General features: G+C 39.2%; 1 protein-coding gene across 3 annotated transcripts in view; it reads right to left on the minus strand.

Moving 5' to 3' along the window:
• LOC5516376 (exportin-T) overlaps positions 1-25,804 on the minus strand; it is a 28,351-nt gene extending 2,547 nt beyond the window's left edge. The window contains exons 1-31 of one of the 3 annotated variants that reach the window (XM_032386097.2): positions 25,446-25,804; positions 25,213-25,295; positions 23,857-23,913; positions 20,396-20,555; positions 19,783-19,911; positions 19,570-19,650; positions 18,947-19,056; positions 17,332-17,491; positions 15,648-15,727; positions 15,493-15,570; positions 14,195-14,273; positions 13,910-13,948; positions 13,677-13,739; positions 13,473-13,544; positions 13,330-13,382; positions 12,943-13,018; positions 12,431-12,487; positions 9,353-9,403; positions 9,174-9,242; positions 8,933-9,027; positions 8,774-8,840; positions 8,131-8,169; positions 7,863-7,919; positions 6,547-6,615; positions 6,180-6,256; positions 4,548-4,617; positions 4,067-4,225; positions 2,793-2,849; positions 2,120-2,215; positions 1,929-2,022; positions 279-346 (exon numbers count right to left, since the gene is read on the minus strand). In XM_032386097.2, the coding sequence (XP_032241988.2) occupies positions 279-346; positions 1,929-2,022; positions 2,120-2,215; positions 2,793-2,849; positions 4,067-4,225; positions 4,548-4,617; positions 6,180-6,256; positions 6,547-6,615; positions 7,863-7,919; positions 8,131-8,169; positions 8,774-8,840; positions 8,933-9,027; positions 9,174-9,242; positions 9,353-9,403; positions 12,431-12,487; positions 12,943-13,018; positions 13,330-13,382; positions 13,473-13,544; positions 13,677-13,739; positions 13,910-13,948; positions 14,195-14,273; positions 15,493-15,570; positions 15,648-15,727; positions 17,332-17,491; positions 18,947-19,056; positions 19,570-19,650; positions 19,783-19,911; positions 20,396-20,555; positions 23,857-23,913; positions 25,213-25,295; positions 25,446-25,505 (2,505 nt within the window). In that variant the 5' untranslated portion in view covers positions 25,506-25,804. Of the gene's footprint in view, positions 1-278; positions 347-1,928; positions 2,023-2,119; positions 2,216-2,792; positions 2,850-4,066; positions 4,226-4,547; positions 4,618-6,179; positions 6,257-6,546; positions 6,616-7,862; positions 7,920-8,130; positions 8,170-8,773; positions 8,841-8,932; positions 9,028-9,173; positions 9,243-9,352; positions 9,404-12,430; positions 12,488-12,942; positions 13,019-13,329; positions 13,383-13,472; positions 13,545-13,676; positions 13,740-13,909; positions 13,949-14,194; positions 14,274-15,492; positions 15,571-15,647; positions 15,728-17,331; positions 17,492-18,946; positions 19,057-19,569; positions 19,654-19,782; positions 19,912-20,395; positions 20,556-23,856; positions 23,914-25,212; positions 25,296-25,445 lie in introns of all 3 variants that reach the window. The other 2 variants (XM_032386098.2, XM_032386096.2) reach the window with 2 other exon arrangements.
• Positions 25,805-25,934: the final 130 nt, after the last annotated feature.

Raw genomic sequence — 25,934 nt, forward strand, 5'->3', positions numbered from 1 at the left:
AACAGTTGAGTACAGCCGTAGAGTATTTACCATAGACATCATCAGATCAATTGAGTCCACCACAATATGAAAAATCAGGGGTGCTTGGATGGGGTGGGGCACTGGGGGGCACATGCCCCCCCCCCCCCCCCATTATTGAAAAAAATTTAAGGAAATGACCAGTATGGGCATGGCTGTCCCCCAAAATATCTTGTTAATGTTTCTGTATCGTGCACCCCCCCCCCCCCCCCCAAATAAATCGAGGCCTGATACAGTACTGCAATAGCCACACAACTCACCACTGGGTCGGGGTACTCTACAGCTCCTTGTATCAGTGTCAACAGCACTTGCTGGACATTATGGGGTTCTGGTGGTGATTAACAGCGGCATGAGGTAGGTACAGTAAGTGAAGGGATGGTAGGCAGGTGATAAGAGCTCATTATTACATACAGTATAGAAAAACACTTGATTGTAAAGTAGGTAAGGAATGGTAGGGAGGTGATAGGAGCTCATTATTACATATAGTATAGAGAAACACTTGATTGTAAAGTAGGTAAGTGAAGGAATGGTAGGGAGGTGATAAGAGCTCATTATTACATACAGTATAGAGAAACACTTGATTGTAAAGTAGGTAAGGAATGGTAGGGAGGTGATAGGAGCTCATTATTACATATAGTATAGAGAAACACTTGATTGTAAAGTAGGTAAGTGAAGGAATGGTAGGGAGGTGATAAGAGCTCATTATTACATACAGTATAGAGAAACACTTGATTGTAAAGTAGGTAAGGAATGGTAGGGAGGTGATAGCTCATTATTACATATAGTATAGAAAAACACTTGATTGTAAAGTAGGTAAGTGAAGGATGGTAGGGAGGTGATAAGAGCTCATTATTACATACAGTATAGAGAAACACTTGATTGTAAAGTAGGTAAGTGAAGGGATGGTAGGGAAGTGATAAGAGCTCATTATTACATACAGTATAGAGAAACACTTGATTGTAAAGTAGGTAAGTAAAGGGATGGTAGGGAGGTGATAGCTCATTATTACATACAGTATAGAGAAACACTTGATTGTAAAGTAGGTAAGGAATGGTAGGGAGGTGATAAGAGCTCATTATTACATACAGTATAGAGAAACACTTGATTGTAAAGTAGGTAAGTAAAGGTATGGTAGGGAGGTGATAAGAGCTCATTATTACATACAGTATAGAAAAACACTTGATTGTAAAGTAGGTAAGTAAAAGGTATGGTAGGGAGGTGATAGGAGCTTTCTATTACATACAGTATAGAAAAACACTTGATTGTAAAGTAGGTAAGGAATGGTAGGGAGGTGATAGCTCATTATTACATACAGTATAGAGAAACACTTGATTGTAAAGTAGGTAACGAATGGTAGGGATATGATAAGAGCTCATTATTACATACAGTATAGAGAAACACTTGATTGTAAAGTAGGTAAGTGAAGGGATGGTAGGGAGGTGATAAGAGCTCATTATTACATACAGTATAGAGAAACACTTGCTAGATTTTATGGGGCTCTAGTGGTGAATAAGAGCAGAGTGAGGTAGATAAGTGAAGTAATGCTAGGGAGGTGATAGGAGCTCTCTTTTGCAAGGATGCATACTGTACAGTATGGAGAAACACCTGCTGGACATTATGGGGCTCTGGAACCTGGACATTATGGGGCTCTGGTACCTGGACATTATGGGGCTCTGGGTTAATAAGCAGCATGAGACGGAATGATATGCAGCATTTCCTTCCCCTTTTCGAATGCCTTTACTTTGCAAAACTTTCGCAAGTTTGGACAATATTTGGAAATAGTTTTTCTTTTTGTCTATTTTTGCAGAGTCAGCACGGAATCTGTACACAGATTTTCATGTATACAGTAGTAGTTGGTATAATTTGATGTAATTCACTACTATAAACTACTGTAAATAGGTAATCATTACCTTGACTTGTAAGAACCTCTGAGACTTCATTGTTAACTATTGCAGCAATAAATAAGAAATAACTCCTACGCAATGTCTCTTTTTCCTTGGCAGCCTAAAATACAATACACAACATAAGGAGAATACAATTGCTTTAATCTACAAAAAAAATAATAATAATAAACTACAAAAACAAAAAAAGACAGACAGACCTGTGTATCTGCTTCCTCAGCTGGTTTGTTAAGGACTGTAAATATAGTGTTGACTATCGCCATAAAGACATCTCTTAGAAATGGTACAATCAGGATCTGAGAAATCAGTACGTACTCTCAAAATGCATCCATTTGATTATCCCTATATATTAGGTGCTACACAAACCCCCCACCCCCTAGGGGAAGAGGTATCACAACTACCTTTGGGGTCCCATGCCATGATCCAACTGTTTGAGTTTTTATAGGCATCCCTCACTTTCTCTGTTCCAGCTCCCCCTCAATTGGTCTCGTTTGAGTGTCTAGAGATTTTCTACCCATTTGGACTTTTCCCAACATTCCCAACAATTTCCCAACATCTAGAGATGCAGGTGGAGAAGGCTACCAGGTTATCCCCTGGCTACAACTATGCCATTAACCAGTTGCATGGTTTTAAATTTTTATCAGTGTATCCTAGAAGACAGACAAATAAATACAAAAAGCCCAAACAGGCGTGCTCATGAACCAGAAGAATGAATACAATACACCAAAAACTGGAATTCAACTCTGCCAAATTTTCGTCTTAAATAAGACATTTCAGACAGAGTCTGCCCTGAAAAAGTCTTATTAAAGTTGAAAACTTGGCAGAGTCGAATTCCAGTTTTTGGTGTATTGTACTAGAAGACAGACAACATACCTTAAATTTGGCTATGATCTGGTTGATTAATGGAATGAAATCTTGGATATCTCTTGCCTGATTAGATAACAACAAGCTCAATCACCATAAATTAGCAAAAAAACTCATAATCACACATAACTGTCACACATAACAAACAATAACTGTCTGACATGCAACCAATAACTCAAACAAGCCACTGCACACTGCACACACACACTCACTGAAACTGCACAACAACATATCACAGGAACACTCAACAAAAGCACTATACAACAACACTACACAGCAACACTTCACAACAGCACTGTGCCACAACACTACACAACACTGCACAACAACAATGCACAGCAACACTACACAGCAACACTACACAGCAACACTGCACAGCAACACTGCACAACAACACTACACAACACTACACAACAGCACTACACAACAGCACTACACAACAGCACTACACAACAGCACTACACAACAGCACTACACAACAGCACTACACAACAGCACTACACAACAGCACTACACAACAGCACTACACAACAGCACTACACAACAACACTACACAACAACACTACACAACAACACTACACAACAGCACTACACAACAGCACTACACAGAAACACTACACAACAGCACTACACAACAGCACTACACAACAGCACTACACAATAGCACTACACAACAGCACTACACAATAGCACTACACAACAACACTACACAACAGCACTACACAATAGCACTACACAATAGCACTACACAACAACACTACACAAAAACACTACACAACAGCACTACACAACAACACTACACAACAACACTACACAACAACACTACACGGCAACACTACACAACATTACAAAACAGCACTGTGCCACAACACTGCACAGCAACACTGCACAGCAACACTGCACAACAACACTACACAACAACACTACACAGCAACACTGCACAGCAACACTAAACAACAACACTACACAACAACACTACACAGCAACACTGCACAGCAACACTACACAACAGCACTGCACAACAACACTACACAACACTGCACAACAGCACTACACAACAGCACTACACCACAACACTACACAACAACAATACACAACACTACTCAACAACACTACACAATAACACTTTAAACAGAAATTTCAATGCGATTTGTCAATCTTCAGGGAGGATTCTCTCCTTAGTTAGTATTCTAATGTCACAGTACTTTGTGGATACTCATACAATATATTAAAAGAGGTGGCTTAATGAATCTTACATTAAAATGGCAGTTTATGCTACTTACTGAACACTTTTCTAACAAATGCGTCACAGCAATTGGGATAAATGGCAGCACATCGTCTCCAAGACAGATCACCATGCGGTGCAGATACTGCCTGATGCCATTGTGGATTATTTCTCTGTGAAGAGGGCAGGTAAGGGCCTGGAGAAACAGTGGCAACGCCTGGAAAAAAAGGGACTTTTTTTCACAATTTTACCAGCGTAATGGGAGGGGCACCATAAATAATTAAATAAAAGAGTGAAAAAAGGCAAAGCAAAAAATTATTTCAAATAGCTTCTTATAAGTTATAATTTCAAATAACTTCTTATGAGGTGACCAAAAAATAAAGAAAACAGGTTACAATGGATGGAAGTTTTCTTTTAAATGCTTTCTTTATTGTATGACTTTGAAATCAGATGAGATTGAAATCAGTTAAAACATGGGTAAAAAAAAAATTCATCATCGAGCTCCTCAAGATGTGCACAATACTAAGTATAAAACAAACCTCTTTAAAGCAAGGAGCACAACCACTTTGTTTAAGAGTCTGCTGATTTGGAAAAGCCTTGCTTGCACGGCTAGAAAGAGAAACAAGAGATGAGAATATTATTTTCTACCCTGTGTTACAAAAAAAACATTTCAGACTTTTCTAGTACCTGGCAAAGGAGTCTAGGCCATAAAACATATAAGACTTTTCTAGTACCTGGCAAAGGAGACTAGGCAATAAAACATTAGCCTGCTTGCACGCGATACTTGGTGTTTTATCATCGCGAAAAACCTTCTCTGTTTGGTGATCGGCCATCTTGTATTTTAAGCCGCGTGGTTCCTGTGGGCGAGCGCAAAAACAAACGCAGAGGCGGTACCCGGTGTTTTATCATCACAAAAACCCTCTTCGTTCGGTATCGGCCATCTTGTATTTTAAGCGGCGTGGTTAACGGGGTCGAGTGCAAAAACGGAGGCAGGGCGGGGGAGAGAAGGGAGAAAAACCACCTGCACTAATACCTGTGATTTCAAATCCAGACATTTCAAATCTGGACATGGAGAATTTATATTGCCACAAAAAAAAAAAAACGAACGAATCCACCTGCACTAATACCTGTGATTTCAAATCCAGACATTTCAAATCTGGACATGGAGAATTTATATTGCCACAAAAAAAAAAAAAAACGAATCAAACCAAGAGTGTAGATTCTGCAAAAAAAAATTATCTCCACTACGGCAAATAAAAATCATCTCTTATCTTATTTTTAATCTCTAAGCAGCAAAAGTATAAAAAGTATAAGTATAATAAAAATTCAAAGAAATTCAGACAGAATTTGTAATCTTTGCACCCACAGTTTACAGAAGACATTAAAGTTTTATAAGCTTCTGGAACCAACTTCATTAGCCTGAGTAGGGCCTGATAGTCAGGCTACAACTTCAGCAAAAGAAATAGAAGCTCCTCAAGCTAGTGCAATCCTCAAAATAGATTTGAAGCAAACATCGGACCCGATTCTCCTCCTGCAAGATTCAAGAAAGAGTTGCTCACTACAACTTCTCGGGAGAGGCACCCTAGCTCTAAAGCTAAGAAATCCATGGGAGTGATAATGGCTTTGGATTTTGGAGGCGAAATGGCCATCAAGCATCTAAATATTGAGTATTCTTGACAAACCCTCTACGAAAGTAGCAATAGTTTTTGAGAACAGCAGAAACAAGGATCTGCGACCAGAACTGTTTATCTTTTTGCAGAAAAACATTAAAACAGAACTTAGAGAGTACTTTGGACATCCTGTACTCAAAATCTCCAGCGCTCAACTTACGGCATTTTCTAATTCGAAGTTTGTTTGGGGAATGTGTGCCCCTTTAGGAGGTACTGTTTCTCATCAAAGCATCCCATTGTTTTTCGATCAATCACAAAGTCTGTCCGCTATTGGACGGGATTCAAAGTTTGGCCTTAGAATCACAGGTAATAGTGCAGGCAGTTTTTCCCTCTTCCCTCTCCTTTCCCCCCTGCCCTTCGTTTTTGCGCTCCCGCCCAGGAACCACACAGCTAATAATACAAGATGGCACCCGATCACAGAACGGGGAAGGCTTTGCGCAATAATAACGCCAAGTACTGCATGCAAGCAGGCTAATAAAACATACAAGACTTTTCTAGTACCTGGCAAAGGAGACAAGGCTGTAGAGAAGCTGGGCGTGGGACAAGGAAGCCTGTGCATCCAAGTCACCAGACATGAGCTGAGGATCATACAACAGTGTTATCATAAGCAATGACAAGCTGATCAATGCCTGAGTAGAGTCAACTATTTTCTAGGGGGCAGTTGTGTTGATGATCTTTCTAGGGAAACTTTTTCAAATCCCTAAATTCCATCCAATCAGACTCTGTGTTGTCCTTGTCCGCATATTAGGCCAACTGATCTATTAATCGACACCTTTTCATTTTCTTAGGGTGTCCACATGAGAGTTGACTGAATATATTATTAAGCTCTTCAAAAGGACATAAAAATGGAAAATATATACACATTTACCTTGGATAAGATTGAGCCAAATTTTATGATAACAGGAGAAAGCAGACCATTCATGTACATCAGCTGCTTCTGATATTACAACGGTAATAACCATACAGTATTAGTATACTGTACATGTGTACTACAGTAATAACCATATAATATAAGGTATACTGTGTATGTGTACTGTACATGTCAGGGCTTCTGGAATTACACGGAGAAAAAAATCAAGATTCTTTACTGAATTACGCGCTAAATTACACGGAATATCAACTGTTACGCCCAAACTACATTTTGTACCAAAGGAAAGCACGAAATAACTTGAAAAGGTTTATTTTTTGCACGAAAATATCTTAGGCGAGTTTTCATTGGCTCCTAGCCACCAGCCAATTAAAAAAGGTATTTCATTATTAGTCCTAGGCCTTTGCGGTTTAGCAAACTTGAATGTTTTGTCTTTCAAAATTTAGCCAAATTAGGCGGGATTACGCAGAAATTTGTGGATTACGTCGAGAAAGCCAAATTACGCGCTTCCGCACAAGCGCGTAATTCCAGAAGCCCTGACATGTGTACTACAGTAATAGCCATACAGTATTAGTATACTGTATGTGTATACGGTACATGTGTACCATAGTAATAGCAATACAGTATTAGTATACTGTACATGTATATGGTACATGTGTACTATAGTGGAACCTCAATTTAACAAAACTCTATATAAGTCTGCAGTATAGCAAACTATTTCCTTCTTTCAGCCCAGCCAAAATTACAGTAAAGCGTATTGAACAGAACCTTGATACAATGGACCCTCAATATAATGAACAGATTTCCCCATTCCCTTGGCCCCTTCCTTAAATTGGGGTTCTAATGTATCAGGTTAGTGAGAAAAAAGCAATAACTAATCGAAAAACTAACCAAAAAACTAACCAAAATCCATGGTCCATCAAAAACTGGTACAGCCGAGTACCAGATTTTGGTGATCTGGTTACCGAACCTGACTAAGGGTGTTTAGATTGGAAATATCCATGTTTACAGCAGTGGAACTCAGACACTTTTTGTCAGTGAATTCTGAATAAACAAAAGTTAATTCCTAATTTTTGTTGGATATTGCACTCAGCGAATAAAATATTCTCAACCTAACCTTAGTGGGAAATTCTTCCTGCCTCCCCAGTTTTGTAATTGCCTCTTGTTATATTTCCGTTTCTCTAGTCGGAAAACCCTAGCAATTGCTGTTTTCAACTCTTATAAAGTTTGTTTAGATTTGGCTGACAAAATATCTAGTAACTGTGTTTATAGTAGTTGGTGAACACTATTTTTGGAAAAACGATAAAGGAATATACCTCTTGAGATGCATTACTTGAAGCAACAAGCATTCCAGCACTCTCATAGAGAAATAGCTGAAGAGAAAACAAGTCAAAATAATTATAAAGTACCTCACACAGTAAGATACTTTTCAGCTTTGTAACATTATGCTACATCAACATACAGAGGCACCTCCATCAAGTGGCAACCCTCTCGACCATGCAGAGTGGCAGTTGACTAGAGCATTGGCATTCAATGTGGGATTAAAGGAAAGCATTGATCCAAAATTGAAGTGGTTTCTCATACCTGTTCATCGGCGGAAAGCAGATGGTGATAGCCATTATCCTGTTAACAGGAACATAGCGTTTAGTTAGCAACAATTATCATATGCAGTTTATAAATAAATACAAAGAGGGAGGAATAGTACAAAAGAAAATCTAAAAAAAGAGGAAAAATATATTAAAAAAATAAAGAGGAAAAAAGAAAACAGAATACAAACAGGTAAAGTGGTCCTTTCTTCCCCAAACAATATGACCAGAGTGCCATTCTAATTTGGAAAATTTGAGCAAGGGTTTGGAGCTTACACCCCAACCTAGCCTACACCTAGAACAGTGATCAGAAAATATTTGCAATAAAACTTCTGTACGTGTTCACTTCTGGCCAACAAGAGTCTTCGTGATTTCCTGAATGTCTTCTATTAATAGACTGCTACCTGGCTACAATAGGCTGACCAATCTGTGCATAGGGATCTGCATATTGTGCTATCGACAGAAGGAGTCAAGTTACTGATAAGAGCTGATCAACATGAACCTCAAGGTCACAGGCTATTAGCTAAATTCTGTGGAGCGATGTTGTTTTTTTGCAGCTAATCATGTTCTACTGGTAACCAAACGGTTTGAATTATTTGTTCCTTTAAATAAATAGGATCAACAATGATAGCCATACTTACAGAAGATACAACTAGTAAACCTTGAAATCGCTTAAGGACATCATCCACATAGTTCTGCATGTGATTTCTACAAATGGATAGAATTAATAGAATTAATAATCACTAATTACAAAAATTAATAGTCATGATACTTCTATGCAAAATAAAGCAGGAACTAACCTATGGGACTTGATAAATCGTGAAAGTAGGTAACAACACCGACTACGAACAGTACTGTTGGGATTACGAAGACCTCTCTCGTCAAGAAATGCTATCTGTTAAAAGAGTCAAACATATAAACACTTTTAATATCACTGCTGAAAGTTTCAGGTATTCCATTTAAATGCAATAATAGCACTCAATATATTAGGCAGAATGAAAATAAAAAGGAAAAAACATTCAGCAGTTATCAAAGTCTCACCAAAACAGTGGGAATGTGTTGAGGTTGGCTTGTGAAAAATCTGTCGTAGCGCACAACCGTCTCAAAGAACTGAAATAAACGCCACAGATGTTTGAGGATCTAAAAGCTAAAAAAAAGTTTATTTCTTTTACAATAATATGGTAAATGTGTTAGCTTTGTTTTGTTTTCCTGTGCCATACCATGAGGGAAACAGCAGAGTGGCTGTAGTATGACAAGCGACTTGAGACGATCTGAAAACAAAAGAAACAACCAACCATTAGAATGGAATAAATAGAGAGAACATTTGAGAGAAGATCAGTGGAGCACAAGAACCAGTTTGAGTGCATTTGAGAGAAGATCAGTGGAGCACAAGAACCAGTTTGAGTGCATTTGAGAGAAGATCAGTGGAGCACAAGAACCAGTTTGAGTGCATTTGAGAGAAGATCAGTGGAGCACAAGAACCAGTTTGAGTGCATTTGAGAGAAGATCAGTGGAGCACAAGAACCAGTTTGAGTGCATTTGAGAGAAGATCAGTGGAGCACAAGAACCAGTTTGAGTGCATTTGAGAGAAGATCAGTGGAGCACAAGAACCAGTTTGAGTGCATTTGAGAGAAGATCAGTGGAGCACAAGAACCAGTTTGAGTGCATTTGAGAGAAGATCAGTGGAGCACAAGAACCAGTTTGAGTGCATTTGAGAGAAGATCAGTGGAGCACAAGAACCAGTTTGAGTGCATTTGAGAGAAGATCAGTGGAGCACAAGAACCAGTTTGAGTGCATTTGAGAGAAGATCAGTGGAGCACAAGAACCAGTTTGAGTGCATTTGAGAGAAGATCAGTGGAGCACAAGAACCAGTTTGAGTGCATTTGAGAGAAGATCAGTGGAGCACAAGAACCAGTTTGAGTGCATTTGAGAGAAGATCAGTGGAGCACAAGAACCAGTTTGAGTGCATTTGAGAGAAGATCAGTGGAGCACAAGAACCAGTTTGAGTGCATTTGAGAGAAGATCAGTGGAGCACAAGAACCAGTTTGAGTGCATTTGAGAGAAGATCAGTGGAGCACAAGAACCAGTTTGAGTGCATTTGAGAGAAGATCAGTGGAGCACAAGAACCAGTTTGAGTGCATTTGAGAGAAGATCAGTGGAGCACAAGAACCAGTTTGAGTGCATTTGAGAGAAGATCAGTGGAGCACAAGAACCAGTTTGAGTGCATTTGAGAGAAGATCAGTGGAGCACAAGAACCAGTTTGAGTGCATTTGAGAGAAGATCAGTGGAGCACAAGAACCAGTTTGAGTGCATTTGAGAGAAGATCAGTGGAGCACAAGAACCAGTTTGAGTGCATTTGAGAGAAGATCAGTGGAGCACAAGAACCAGTTTGAGTGCATTTGAGAGAAGATCAGTGGAGCACAAGAACCAGTTTGAGTGCATTTGAGAGAAGATCAGTGGAGCACAAGAACCAGTTTGAGTGCATTTGAGAGAAGATCAGTGGAGCACAAGAACCAGTTTGAGTGCATTTGAGAGAAGATCAGTGGAGCACAAGAACCAGTTTGAGTGCATTTGAGAGAAGATCAGTGGAGCACAAGAACCAGTTTGAGTGCATTTGAGAGAAGATCAGTGGAGCACAAGAACCAGTTTGAGTGCATTTGAGAGAAGATCAGTGGAGCACAAGAACCAGTTTGAGTGCATTTGAGAGAAGATCAGTGGAGCACAAGAACCAGTTTGAGTGCATTTGAGAGAAGATCAGTGGAGCACAAAAAAACAGTTTGAGTGCATTTGAGAGAAGATCAGTGGAGCACAAAAACCAGTTTGAGTGCATTTGAGAGAAGATCAGTGGAGCACAAGAACCAGTTTGAGTGCATTTGAGAGAAGATCAGTGGAGCACAAGAACCAGTTTGAGTGCATTTGAGAGAAGATCAGTGGAGCACAAGAACCAGTTTGAGTGCATTTGAGAGAAGATCAGTGGAGCACAAGAACCAGTTTGAGTGCATTTGAGAGAAGATCAGTGGAGCACAAGAACCAGTTTGAGTGCATTTGAGAGAAGATCAGTGGAGCACAAGAACCAGTTTGAGTGCATTTGAGAGAAGATCAGTGGAGCACAAAAAACAGTTTGAGTGCATTTGAGAGAAGATCAGTGGAGCACAAAAACCAGTTTGAGTGCATTTGAGAGAAGATCAGTGGAGCACAAGAACCAGTTTGAGTGCATTTGAGAGAAGATCAGTGGAGCACAAGAACCAGTTTGAGTGCATTTGAGAGAAGATCAGTGGAGCACAAGAACCAGTTTGAGTGCATTTGAGAGAAGATCAGTGGAGCACAAGAACCAGTTTGAGTGCATTTGAGAGAAGATCAGTGGAGCACAAGAACCAGTTTGAGTGCATTTGAGAGAAGATCAGTGGAGCACAAGAACCAGTTTGAGTGCATTTGAGAGAAGATCAGTGGAGCACAAGAACCAGTTTGAGTGCATTTGAGAGAAGATCAGTGGAGCACAAGAACCAGTTTGAGTGCATTTGAGAGAAGATCAGTGGAGCACAAGAACCAGTTTGAGTGCATTTGAGAGAAGATCAGTGGAGCACAAGAACCAGTTTGAGTGCATTTGAGAGAAGATCAGTGGAGCACAAGAACCAGTTTGAGTGCATTTGAGAGAAGATCAGTGGAGCACAAGAACCAGTTTGAGTGCATTTGAGAGAAGATCAGTGGAGCACAAGAACCAGTTTGAGTGCATTTGAGAGAAGATCAGTGGAGCACAAGAACCAGTTTGAGTGCATTTGAGAGAAGATCAGTGGAGCACAAGAACCAGTTTGAGTGCATTTGAGAGAAGATCAGTGGAGCACAAGAACCAGTTTGAGTGCATTTGAGAGAAGATCAGTGGAGCACAAGAACCAGTTTGAGTGCATTTGAGAGAAGATCAGTGGAGCACAAGAACCAGTTTGAGTGCATTTGAGAGAAGATCAGTGGAGCACAAGAACCAGTTTGAGTGCATTTGCCTGATGGTTAAATAACTTTATGACCTTCATATAGCTATACACCGAGCCATGCACCGAGCAGCGGTGTGTATACTATCAACCATCTCAATAATCTATTCATAAAAAATTGAAATACATTTATACACTCAAATGTCTCATTGTCGTTGTCTCATTGTCTCATTGTGAGCATTCCGCGAGAAGGCCGCAAGCAGTCGGTGAAACGGGAGCGAGTTTGGCCAAACTCGCGGAAAACCCTAAGGTACGTTTTCGCGTGAGTCGTCACAATTGTCTAAGTGAAGCAGGCAGGAATTGTGGCTCACTTACAAGGCCCATCATCTGCTGCAGGAGGGGAAACCTTGAGTCTGTGTAGAGCTGCTGGCCCTGGCAAACAAGGGTGTGGTTATACAAACAAGGGTGTGGTTATACAAACAAGGGTGTGGTTATACAAACAAGGGCATAGTTACTATACAAACAAGGGCAAGGTTGTTTTCTTACAAGACTTAGTTACACCGAAACAAGAACTCTACAGAGATTTAAATGAGTAGATGACAGGTGCTGTCCATCCTTTAAATTTCCATTAGCCATTCCCTTTTAGCATTTCAAAACTGGCTCCTAAAAAACACAAGTCCCTTTTACTAATTTACTCAACCTTGGCAGTTTTTACAATAAATACGTTTTTGAGCTACATAGGAAACCTTTACCCACTATCACATCACATTAGCTTTTGCATGAAAAAGTATTTTTGTTTAACAAACCATTAAATGCACATACTACTGTAGTTTTGCTAGCCCTCTAGCTTATGATACATGAGTAGATATAGGTAAGGGTATACATACAGGAAGAGCCTCTCCAAGCATAAACACCAGTCTAATGGCCATCTCAACCTCCATGAACTCTGCTTCTTCCAACCTCCTAAAAATAATAACTTTTATTGGTAACTGCTGTTTGTTCCTCCTGTTTGGTATTGATTTTCTCACAAACAGAAATCTAAACTTCTCACACATCCTTTAATCATTCCATCAGGACCCTAATCAATTGCCCACAATAAAAACATGATTGTTAATACTGCTGTATATGCAATATATGCAATACAATAGGTTTGAAAGAAATATTGTGTGACATTTTGATTACAGTTTTGTTACAAAATTGCCCCATTCACACCCCATTGTTATAATATTTAACAAAAAATGCTTCATTTCTGATTCAACAACTGTCATTCTTACCCTAGTGACGCAGACAACACATTGTGAACTGTCATCAATACCAAATTAGCATCCTGTCATAACAAAATCATTGTAAACTCCAAAACAATCTGAGGCTGATGATAAACAGATGGCGAAATTACAAGACTCAATTCTAGACTTACAAGTTGTGAGATATTATCAAACAGTACTTTCATCTCTTTTCTGTATTCCATAAACATCACTTCATCCTCGCCCTATTAATGGAAAAATTACCAACTATAGTTAGAAACAATACAGTATCACTACATATAATATACAGTACTAAATTAAAAAATACATTTCATATAAAAATACAAAGCAAATAACAAATATTACTGTGTACTAACCTCCTGATCAAAATTATACAAGTCATCATAAGTCATCTTTTTTATGATAACGTAAAGTAGTCCCTGCAAGATAGCAACAAGGAAGTTAAGTTACAGATCTACAGCAAGAAGTCCTCAGATCCATTACCTACAGTATGCCTCTAACTATGGGGGAAAATAGGGGGAGGGGTGCATTAGCTATGTCTCCTTTGGTCATGATCTCTACAGGGTCACAACCCTGTGACTCGACCTACCTCTAAAGTCTGTTTTTGTTGGTCACTGATAGTAGACATCTGAAAAGTAGAACGCACAATTAAATGCATCATAATAGATATTGAAGATAACATTACTTGGGGGCATTGTATATGAAGTGCAGCACCGTCTAACTCATTATACTCATGTATCATATTATACTAGTAAAATCATGCAAGGGCTAAAGCTAGTGTTGGGCAATGACAACAAACACATTCCCCCCAATACACCAAATCAACAGATTTTACATATCAAATACAGATAATGACAATTTATACAAGCAGTACCTGCTTGAGGAGTTGAAAATAAGAGTGGGCAAATCCATTGACAGTGTGAGAAATGTCATCATCATCATCACCAAGGAATCTGGAATCAATAAAATTTATGTTTTGACATTTGAATTCATTATTCTGGCATGTAAATGACCTCAACTGCATGCAGTGCTCTCATTTAGAGTAGCTCATCAGAACATGACAATTGCTTGACACCTTTTTTATTTTATCTATTACAGTAGATTGTCCTAGATTCGATATGCATGTAAATTGTCTTGAAATGTGTAGTGTTTGCTAAAATACAAAGACAGACATAAACTATTTCAAAAAATGTTGTCAGTGCAAACTGCAAATGGAGATTGACAAAATGGCAGTTCTCCGGACAAAAGGACCCATGGAAACATATAAATAAAACATACAACTATGCATTTAAAACCCAGCAACTGATGGGCTTGGCGTTAGGTACCTTGTTGCTAGGTGGTGAGCACCCCCGGTAGATAGCATGCGTGGGGTTACCATGGCAACGGAGCCACGCCCACCAGCCGGTACCTGTCACACTGAGACATACTCAGTGGAATACTTACCCCTTGATAAACTTATCAAAAGGTGAGGGTGGGTGGGAAGCTGCTGCGTTGAATTGCGATCTGATAGTGAACGGTAGCCATAATGCCGAGCTATCAATGACCTAATGGCCTTGACTCACGTTAAGGAACCGCCTCGATCCCGTGCAACCAATCGAGTAAAGCCTGCCCGACTAAGGGCTGGCAAATGTCAAAGCGCTTCCGGCCTCGTGGCACTGCTGACCACCCGCAGCTATCACACCGTCTAATAGTCCCTCCCCTCCCCCCGAGCTCCCGAAGGCATATAGAGTGGGGAGGGTTCGCAGCAGATGCCGGAAGGCGTTGAAGCCCCCACAGTCTCGGTTTTAACTTAAATTGTATTTAGCCACATTTTATATAATAAAATTATGGTTCAGACATTGCTTGTGTTTCTTTATCACATTTATTTTTACAAATAATTACTACCCATCAACACCTTTCGGTCGTAGAAGTGCCATTTGGCAATTACCTCGTCGTTCGTGCTGACAACCTTTTTTGAAATAGGTGTATATTGCAATTGGGAAGTCGCAACTATTTAAGCATTTTGTGAATATGTTTTGTTTGCAAATATTCAAAAGGAATAATAGCACCAGTCTTTACTGTCCAGTGCCATAGCTAACTAAATTCGTTTCAATGGAAGTATGCTAATAACATGTTTATCTTTCTTGATGGCCTGTACAGTAGATAGTTGAAACAATAATAAAATCTTTTTACCTGAATAATAGCTGTATTTTGTTCTCTATGGCCTTTAATGTATTTGCTGCTACAGTAGCATCGCCCGATTTTACCAACCTGAAACAGGGATGTATAGCATTAACTCAAGTAATCAAGCAGGGATAAAATTCAACCTAAAAGTACAGCCATCTTACTTGTTGTAACTTGAAATCAGCTGTGAGCCTATGCCATTGATAAGTTTTGCCAGTTTTGCTAGAAAATCAATGTCTGTCTCCTGAGAAGGAAAATAAACATGTATTAAACCTTGTTTTGAGGTGCGACATGTAATAATGCAGTCACTAGGGCAAAATGTCAAGAAAGTTAGGCAATTAGAAAACTTCCGAACTAAGAGGATTCATCATGTTCTGATGGTCGAGTGAAGCATTTCCTTGCCAGGCTAGTTGGCTATTACTGCAAAGTTGATGTCAATCACATGTTTCTCACATCCTCCTTGGACTACTTCACAAAACTGTCAGGTTGCCATGGTATGTAGCATGCATCCCAATATAACTAATCTACCATGTAGTCTACACTTCTTACAGGTTGCCATGGTATGTAGCACGCATCCCAATATAACTAATCTACCATGTAGTCTACACTTCTTACAGGTTGCCATGGTATGTAGCATGCATCCCAATATAACTAATCTACCATGTAGTCTACACTTCTTACAGGTTAGTGTATTTTATTTTAGATATTCTATTCATAACGGAATAACATCCCCTCCCTTTCAATGCTGGGATGACTTCCAGGCTGGGTGTTAGCTGGTGGACAAGACTGTGAAGAGGAGGGGGGGGGGGGGGTGGATTTTAAAATATTTTAGCAAAATAGGTCATGTGGTTTGTTTTGTCTACAATACTAATTTTGAGGAATATAGGTACACCATGACATGTAAGTCTTCAGGTAACCCATGATAAACAAGGTGCGACTACCTCTGTGGGTGGTAGGATGGCTAGGTACACCATGACATATATGTCTTCATGATAAACAAGGTGTGACTACCTCTGTGGGTGGTAGGATGGCTAGGTACACCATAACATATATGTCTTCATGATAAACAAGGTGTGACTACCTCTGTGGGTGGTAGGATTGCTAGGTACACCATGACATATATGTCTTCATGATAAACAAGGTGTGACTACCTCTGTGGGTGGTAGGATGGCTAGGTACACCATGACATATATGTCTTCATGATAAACAAGGTGCGACTACCTCTGTGGGTGGTAGGATGGCTAGGTACACCATGACAAATATGTCTTCATGATAAACAAGGTGTGACTACCTCTGTGGGTGGTAGGATGGCTAGGTACACCATGACATATATGTCTTCATGATAAACAAGGTGTGACTACCTCTGTGGGTGGTAGGATGGCTAGGTACACCATGACATATATGTCTTCATGATAAACAAGGTGCTACCTCTGTGGGTGGTAGGATGGCTAGGTACACCATGACATATATGTCTTCATGATAAACAAGGTGTGACTACCTCTGTGGGTGGTAGGATGGCTAGGTACACCATGACATATATGTCTTCATGATAAACAAGGTGCGACTACCTCTGTGGGTGGTAGGATGGCTAGGTACACCATGACATATATGTCTTCATGATAAACAAGGTGTGACTACCTCTGTGGGTGGTAGGATATTTAGGTACACCATGACATATATGTCTTCATGATAAATAAGGTGCGACTACCTCTGTGGGTGGTAGGATGGCTAGGTACACCATGACATATATGTCTTCATGATAAACAAGGTGTGACTACCTCTGAGGGCGGTAGGATGGCTAGGTACACCATGACATATATGTCTTCATGATAAACAAGGTGCGACTACCTCTGTGGGCGGTAGGATGGCAGCACTCTCTAGGACACCGATGAGCGACTCAACCAGCTCCGTCTTAGCTACAGGGTCCATTCCTTTGCTGATGATCTCATGAAAACAATCACAGACACTCTCCCGCAGCACATCAACCGAAAGAAGATTAAGCAGCATGCTAACAACGAAAAAAAGAAATGATTACTATCATATCAACACCAAGATCAAAAAACGGTTTCTACTTTAACTATCAATTGTGAAGCCAGATTCTTTGTTAACAACCCTAACCTAACAAAGAACATTGCAGTACTCAAGTATATTAAGGCCTGGGTAGTTTGCTCTTAGCATCGAATATAAATTTTTGCCTTAAACTTTGTTAACATCGCCTTAAATTCATTCTTTTTGGCAAGATGATTAAAGTCGACAGCCTTAACATTTTCGTAATGTTTTCTTGCTGGTGATGACCTCACATCATAGATCAGGTGACAAAATTGTTTTTTGCCTTTCCGCCAATGGGAAAAACAACTTGGACAAAGGTGTTTACTAAATAAGTGTTGACTTTATGTGTGTCATATGATAGCGTTTTAGCATCCGGGGTTTTCTCTGCCATTAACAAGATATTAAATATTTTGTTAAGTCACATGACCTGATACGAATTAAAATGTTGATTTGTGACCGAAGGGCTAAACTTTATTTCTTGCCGGTTAAGACATCAGTGTACAGACGTGTTTCAAAGGAACATAAAAACATGCGATGTTTTCTTTTTCATAGCTTATCCACCAGCAGAGAATTTTTTGAAATATTGATTTGCAAAAGTCACGTGATCGGCTGGATAACGTCATCACTCAAAATAAAATATTACCAAACAGCTAACATTGCCGCATTTGATGTTTTGACCAAAAATGGTGCATTTAAGGCAATGTTAACTCACTTTAAGGCAACTTAAGAAATTTCAACTGTTTTAGCTTATGTTTCAAGCCTTAATACACTTGAGTAGTTTAATTTCTGGACAAATGGCTAGATGTTGCTTTTTGTGTATTTTCTGTGAAAATCCAGGATATTTTGTGCTTCAAACACAGTATACTGTAACTCATTTCAATTCTGCTCAGCAAAAAATCTAAAAGATTTTTGTCTGCAAACTCACCAAATTACATGTTTTAGTGAGGACATAAAAAGCGGGACATGCTATAAATTATCTGGCAGAAGTAAGGTACATTTCTGTGTAATGTAAATCAAAAATAGACAAAACTCTAAAGTAATCTTGCCCAAAAAAGCTATCCAATAAGTCCTGCACGGGCTCGTGTTTTCCATGGTCGACTACACATATGAGCTCAAATAAACAACGTCCAGCGTTTCTCATTGGCCGAACTTTTTTTTTCAAAATGTTTACAGTGTTCAAGCCAAATTTGATTGGTCAAAGTTGTTCAGCATGGCCCACTTTCTGTGTCCTCGCTGTAATTTTTATCAGCTGAAATTTTAGAGATGTGTCAGTGTCACTAACAAGAGAAAAACATTGACAAGAAAACTACTTTTTTTTTGCGAAAAGGGTGTGAGTTTGGCAAAGCTTGCAAAAAAGAAAACTATATGGTACCCTTTCTGATTAATTGTCACAATTTTATGAATAATGCCTGACCTGATAAACTTGTCATTGGCAACCAGATTGATGTCGATCCAGGAGACAAATGCACCAACAACATCCAGACAGGAGCACGTCAACATGGAATTTGTTGTACCATAAGTCTCCTGAGGCATAGAAGAATAGAAAAGCAGTGTTAATCAGCATATTTTAATCAATGATATCAATGACCCCTATTAAAAAATTATTATTTATACAGTACTGCTATTACAACATATACTTCATTTATGGTATACAGTAATAGACAGATGGCCTTGTGCGCAATGTTGGTGCCCAGTTTAAAAAAAAAAAAAAACGCCTTGAAATAGCATAGTAAAACACCTCGGGAGTAAACGCCTCGAAAATAGCATTGCAAAACACCTTGAAAATAGCATTGCAAAACTCTGGAAAATAGCACCGCAAAATGCCTAGAAAAAAGCATCACAAAACGCACTGCATTGCAAAAACGCTGTAAAACGGCGTAAAACACACAGAAAATGACATCACAATTTACACACCGAAAAATACACTGCGAAAAGCTGTGTTACGCGATTGGGCACCAACTCTGTGCACAGTGTCAGTACTACTATTCATGATTGTTTAATGCGAATGCACTTAATAAATGCACAGTGAATACTCACTAGTATGCTCAGCCACCATTTAGTCATCTCAGGGACGCACTGCTCTCTCATGAAATCTTTTATCATTGTATTTCTGGCCATCTCCTTTACAAGAAGAACAACAAACTCTACATTTTTTTTTTAATTTAATGAAAAAAGGAAACAATTTTATTGAGATACTTACTGTAAGGACAGTATGGTTAAAATAAGAAGAGAATATTTGGCGGGAATAACCTGTGATGTGCGGGCAACTTCTCTGTCTACGACTTCATCGTCTATTGCCTTGAGAATACGCAAGTACATGTCAACAGCTGCAGCTCCTGTATGCAGGATCTGGTGTAGATCACTGAAGAAAGATAGCCACTAGAAACAAATGCATGTGCCATGATTAGAGTCATTACTGATAGACAACAAACATAGAAGAATTGTAGAATTACAAATTGCTTTAACATAGATAGACTATTAGCCAGGGTTGCAGACTTTGTGATTCTTCAAATAGAAAAGTGGTCAAGGGGGTTCATGCTTCCTGTGACCTAGTCTTCAGTACTAAGAAAACCATATAGTGAAGCAGTGCTTATCAATCTCCACCGCCATTTCTGCAACTAAATGAAACCCCTGCTGTGGTGAACCAGTGGTGTTTAGTGAACCAGTTTAGATCGGATATACAATAAAAAGGGAGAAGAATCTGCCAAGAATAAGAAGCAAAAACAAGGTTCATACAGTTGTAGTTCTTATGTATTGCTCATTCCAATGTATTGTGATGGCTAAAGGGAAGGAAATAAAGGTAGCTTGAAGTTGATAATATTGATGCTGTATAGTGAATCAGTGCTATACAACCATTGCCCACCTGATTAGGGTAATCCACAACAAATGTCAAGGCAAACACCTGGGACGCCTTGTTTTTGATGAAGTTCTTATCACTTGTCCTTCCTGAACACTGGGCTTGAAGCCAAGTCATGAGAATTTCCCTGAGTGACTGCTGGTTCACAAGACTCTCGGAGGCATGCCTGAACACACATGGGCAATCAATAATGATAACACACATGGGCAATCAATAATGATAACACACATGGGCAATCAATAATGATAACATACATGGGCAATCAATAATGATAACATACATGGGCAATCAATAATGATAACATACATGGGCAATCAATAATGATAACACACATGGGCAATCAATAATGATAACACACATGGGCAATCAATAATGATAACATACATGGGCAATCAATAATGATAACATACATGGGCAATCAATAATGATAACATACATGGGCAATCAATAATGATAACACACATGGGCAATCAATAATGATAACACACATGGGCAATCAATAATGATAACATACATGGGCAATCAATAATGATAACATACATGGGCAATCAATAATCATAACATACATGGGCAATCAATAATGATAACATACATGGGCAATCAATAATGATAACATACATGGGCAATCAATAATGATAACATACATGGGCAATCAATAATGATAACATACATGGGCAATCAATAATGATAACATACATGGGCAATCAATAATGATAACATACATGGGCAATCAATAATGATAACATACATGGGCAATCAATAATGATAACATACATGGGCAATCAATAATGATAACATACATGGGCAATCAATAATGATAACATACATGGGCAATCAATAATGATAACATACATGGGCAATCAATAATGATAACATACATGGGCAATCAATAATGATAACATACATGGGCAATAAATAATGATAACACACATGGGCAATCAATAATGATAACATACATGGGCAATCAATAATGATAACATACATGGGCAATCAATAATGATAACATACATGGGCAATCAATAATGATAACATACATGGGCAATCAATAATGATAACACACATGGGCAATCAATAATGATAACATACATGGGCAATCAATAATGATAACACACATGGGCAATCAATAATGATAACACACATGGGCAATCAATAATGATAACACACATGGGCAATCAATAATGATAACATACATGGGCAATCAATAATAATAACATACATGGGCAATCAATAATGATAACACACATGGGCAATCAATAATGATAACACACATGGGCAATCAATAATGATAACATACATGGGCAATCAATAATGATAACATACATGGGCAATCAATAATGATAACATACATGGGCAATCAATAATGATAACATACATGGGCAATCAATAATGATAACACACATGGGCAATCAATAATGATAACACACATGGGCAATCAATAATGATAACATACATGGGCAATCAATAATGATAACATACATGGGCAATCAATAATGATAACACACATGGGCAATCAATAATGATAACACACATGGGCAATCAATAATGATAACATACATGGGCAATCAATAATGATAACATACATGGGCAATCAATAATGATAACATACATGGGCAATCAATAATGATAACACACATGGGCAATCAATAATGATAACATACATGGGCAATCAATAATGATAACATACATGGGCAATCAATAATGATAACATACATGGGCAATCAATAATGATAACACACATGGACAATCAATAATGATAACACACATGGGCAATCAATAATGATAACACACATGGGCAATCAATAATGATAACATACATGGGCAATCAATAATGATAACACACATGGGCAATCAATAATGATAACATACATGGGGGTAACCAAGGGTAACATTCATGGGGGTAACCAAGGGTAACATTCATGGGGGTAACCAAGGGCAACAGGCATGGGGGTAACCAAGGGTAACATTCATGGGGGTAACCAAGGGTAACATTCATGGGGGTAACCAAGGGTAACATTCATGGGGGTAACCAAGGGCAACAGGCATGGGATGTAACCAAGGGTAACAGGCATGGGATGTAACCAAGGGTAACATGCATGGGGGTAACCAAGGGTAACATGCATGGGATGTAACCAAGGGTAACATGCATGGGGGTAACCAAGGGAACATGCATGGGATGTAACCAAGGGTAACAGGCATGGGATGTAACCAAAGGTAACATGCATGGGGGTAACCAAGGATAACATGCATGGGATGTAACCAAGGGTAACAGGCATGGGGGTAACATACCTTGGGGTAACATACATAGCAGGTAACCAAGGGTAACATGCATGGGGGTAACCAAGGGTAACATACATGGGTGTAACCAAGGGTAACATGCATGGGTGTAACCAAGGGTAACATGCATGGGGGTAACCAAGGGTAACATGCATGGGATGTAACCAAGGGGAACAGGCATGGGGGTAACATACCTTGGGGTAACATACATAGCAGGTAACCAAGGGTAACATACATGGGGGTAACCAAGGGTAACATGCATGGGACGTAACCAAGGGTAACATGCATGGGACGTAATCAAGGGTAACATGCATGGGACGTAACCAAGGGTAACAGGCATGGGGGTAACATACCTTGGGGTAACATACATAGCAGGTAACCAAGGGTAACATGCATGGGGGTAACCAAGGGTAACATGCATGGGACGTAACCAAGGATAACATGCATGGGACGTAATCAAGGGTAACATGCATGGGATGTAACCAAGGGTAACATGCATGGGGGTAACCAAGGGTAACATACATGGGTGTAACCAAGGGTAACATGCATGGGTGTAGCCAAGGGTAACATGCATGGGACGTAACCAAGGGTAACATGCATGGGACGTAACCAAGGGTAACATGCATGGGACGTAATCAAGGGTAACATGCATGGGACGTAACCAAGGGTAAAATGCATGGGATGTAACCAAGGGTAACAGGCATTGGGGTAACATACCTGGGGGTAACATACATGGGTGTAACCAAGGGTAACATGCATGGGACGTAATCAAGGGTAACATGCATGGGACGTAATCAAGGGTAACATGCATGGGACGTAACCAAGGGTAACATGCATGGGACGTAATCAAGGGTAACATGCATGGGACGTAACCAAGGGTAACATACATGGGATGTAACCAAGGGTAACAGGCATGGGGGTAACCAAGGGTAACATGCATGGGATGTAACCAAGTGTAACATGCATGGGACGTAACCAAGGGTAACATGCATGGGGGTAACCAAGGGTAACATGCATGGGATGTAACCAAGGGTAACATGCATGGGATGTAACCAAGGGTAACAGGCATTGGGGTAACATACCTGGGGGTAACATACATAGCAGGTAGCCAATGGTAACATGCATAGGGCAACCAGGGAATGTAATGCACACCAACAACAAAGTCTGTGTTGTTATCAAGCTCAAGCAAGTACCTTGTTCTGACATGGTGCTCCAAGACTTGAAAGCAAAAGAACTTGGTGTTGTCATCACTAAAACCAGGGATACCCAACAATAAGCTAGATTTAACAGGTGAACAAACTTTACCTGGATGAGTATAGGTGTATTTAGCATTTGCACAGTAGGTTACAACATCAAAACACTTTACCTAAAACAAGACTTTAGCTCAAACAAGCCTATGTGTGTATTCCTTTTTTTTCGGGATAGGAGAGAGATATCTTATTTCAAAGTCTCATTTAACCCCTGTTCTTGACACTAGGCACTTTTGGCCCCTATTCAAGTCTAAAGATGCTATAAATAAACTGGTGTTTATCATGCTTGTCCTAAAATACACATTTGGCTCTAGGGTGGAGGGAGTATTGCAGAGAGTCTCTTATTTTCTAGATCTCTTGAGAGACCTTTCACTGTATCACAAAGGGGTGGTTGATCAACATTGTTGAATAGAGCACTTTTCTGCCCCTATTTCTTGCTTTTCCAAATTCAACATTTCAAATTCAAACTAAGAAACACTTCTAATGATATATTTTTTTTTCTATGATTAACAGGGATAGGGACTGGTGCTTAAAAGAAATGCGGCTATAAAAAGGGCCATGTTTATGTCTCTGCTCTATTTTTATTCATATTTTACAGCGCTCTGTACTTGACATGGTCTTGCGGGAATAAAAACTTACCTTCGGCACATCACTTTTATAGCATGTGTTCATCTTTATTTTAGATTAATTTGGGCTTTCATAATTTAATTTGGGCTCAAGAGGGGTGGAGGGGCTTAATAGAGCTTGTACACTATTCTGGGTCACTCTCTTCCATCTTATAATGCAGTAATCTAGCCTGTGTTGATACCAGAAGGCCTTGATGTTCCAATAAATGTGTGTGATTCTTTAGAAATGACTCAAGAATGCATTTGTCAGCCTTTGTCAGGTTTTTTTTTTTTACTTTGCATGATGCAGCAAATCATAGCTCCATTCAATCATAAAGTACAGCCTTTTAAAAGAGACTTTGATTTTAATTATTTCTTGTGATATATCAAAGATGATTCACTTTCGCATGTTCGCATGGAATAGCGACATTTTTATCACATTTCACTATTTTTAAAAATGTGGTGAATGGAATGGAAAATGAGAATTTGTACAAATATACATTATACGATTAAGAAGTTAATATACATGTGGTATCTAAGCAACCTAAGTTGCAATAGATAACTCTAGCAAACAACTTCAAACCAAAGCAGAATTTCGTAGATTTGTTCATAAATATCAGCTAAAAGATATTTTCAAATCAAAACTGCAAGTTCTCATCAAGTAAGTTACTTACTGTATTACAACTATTGGTACCTGTTAATCCCATGTATAAGGGCATTCCCGCACAATTTCCAGCCATCTGGACTTTCTTTAAGCTGTTCGAAGTACTGCAAAGTCTGTAGATTGATTGAAAAAAATAAACATGAGAATGAATGATCTTTGTCTATCCTATTTTCTGTAAGTTAATGTATGCATCGTGAAATACACAAACACCAAGTTCTAGTCGTTGGCGAAAACTAAGCGATAAAAAAATTGCTCAAACTCACCTGAGTTTGTGAGTGCGAGTTGGCCGTGCAACAAAGCCCTTGTAGCAGGTTACTGTCCATCTCGTTCCATTGATTCCCGCTTGTTGTATTGAAGGGCAAGTGAAGACGTGACTAGTCGCCCATGCAGACTTTCACACGTGCCACCGAGAAACTGCGTATTTCTACAATTTTTTTCGCTCAATTCGCTTGGGAATTCTCAAGAACAAAGAAAAACTTAAGGAAAGATTGGTCTTTGGTTGAAAAGGGGATTACATTGCTATTTATCTCGGTAATTTTTGCCTACAAGTTCATCCACGTTGCATCATCTGCGATTCAAGTACACGAGAGAAGCCCTTCCGTCTGTTGACCAATAACGTCCCTTTGATAGGGACACAATTAGGGAGGCTTAGATTGTGCCACTTGAATACCCCACTTATATAAGGTACCTTGTTTAATACTTGATTTCTTAAATAAAAAGCTTGAATATTCGGCTGAAATTAGAAAACACGC

The sequence above is a fragment of the Nematostella vectensis genome, chromosome 1 (genome assembly GCF_932526225.1).
Source record: "Nematostella vectensis chromosome 1, jaNemVect1.1, whole genome shotgun sequence".
Classification (NCBI taxonomy): domain Eukaryota; kingdom Metazoa; phylum Cnidaria; class Anthozoa; order Actiniaria; family Edwardsiidae; genus Nematostella; species Nematostella vectensis.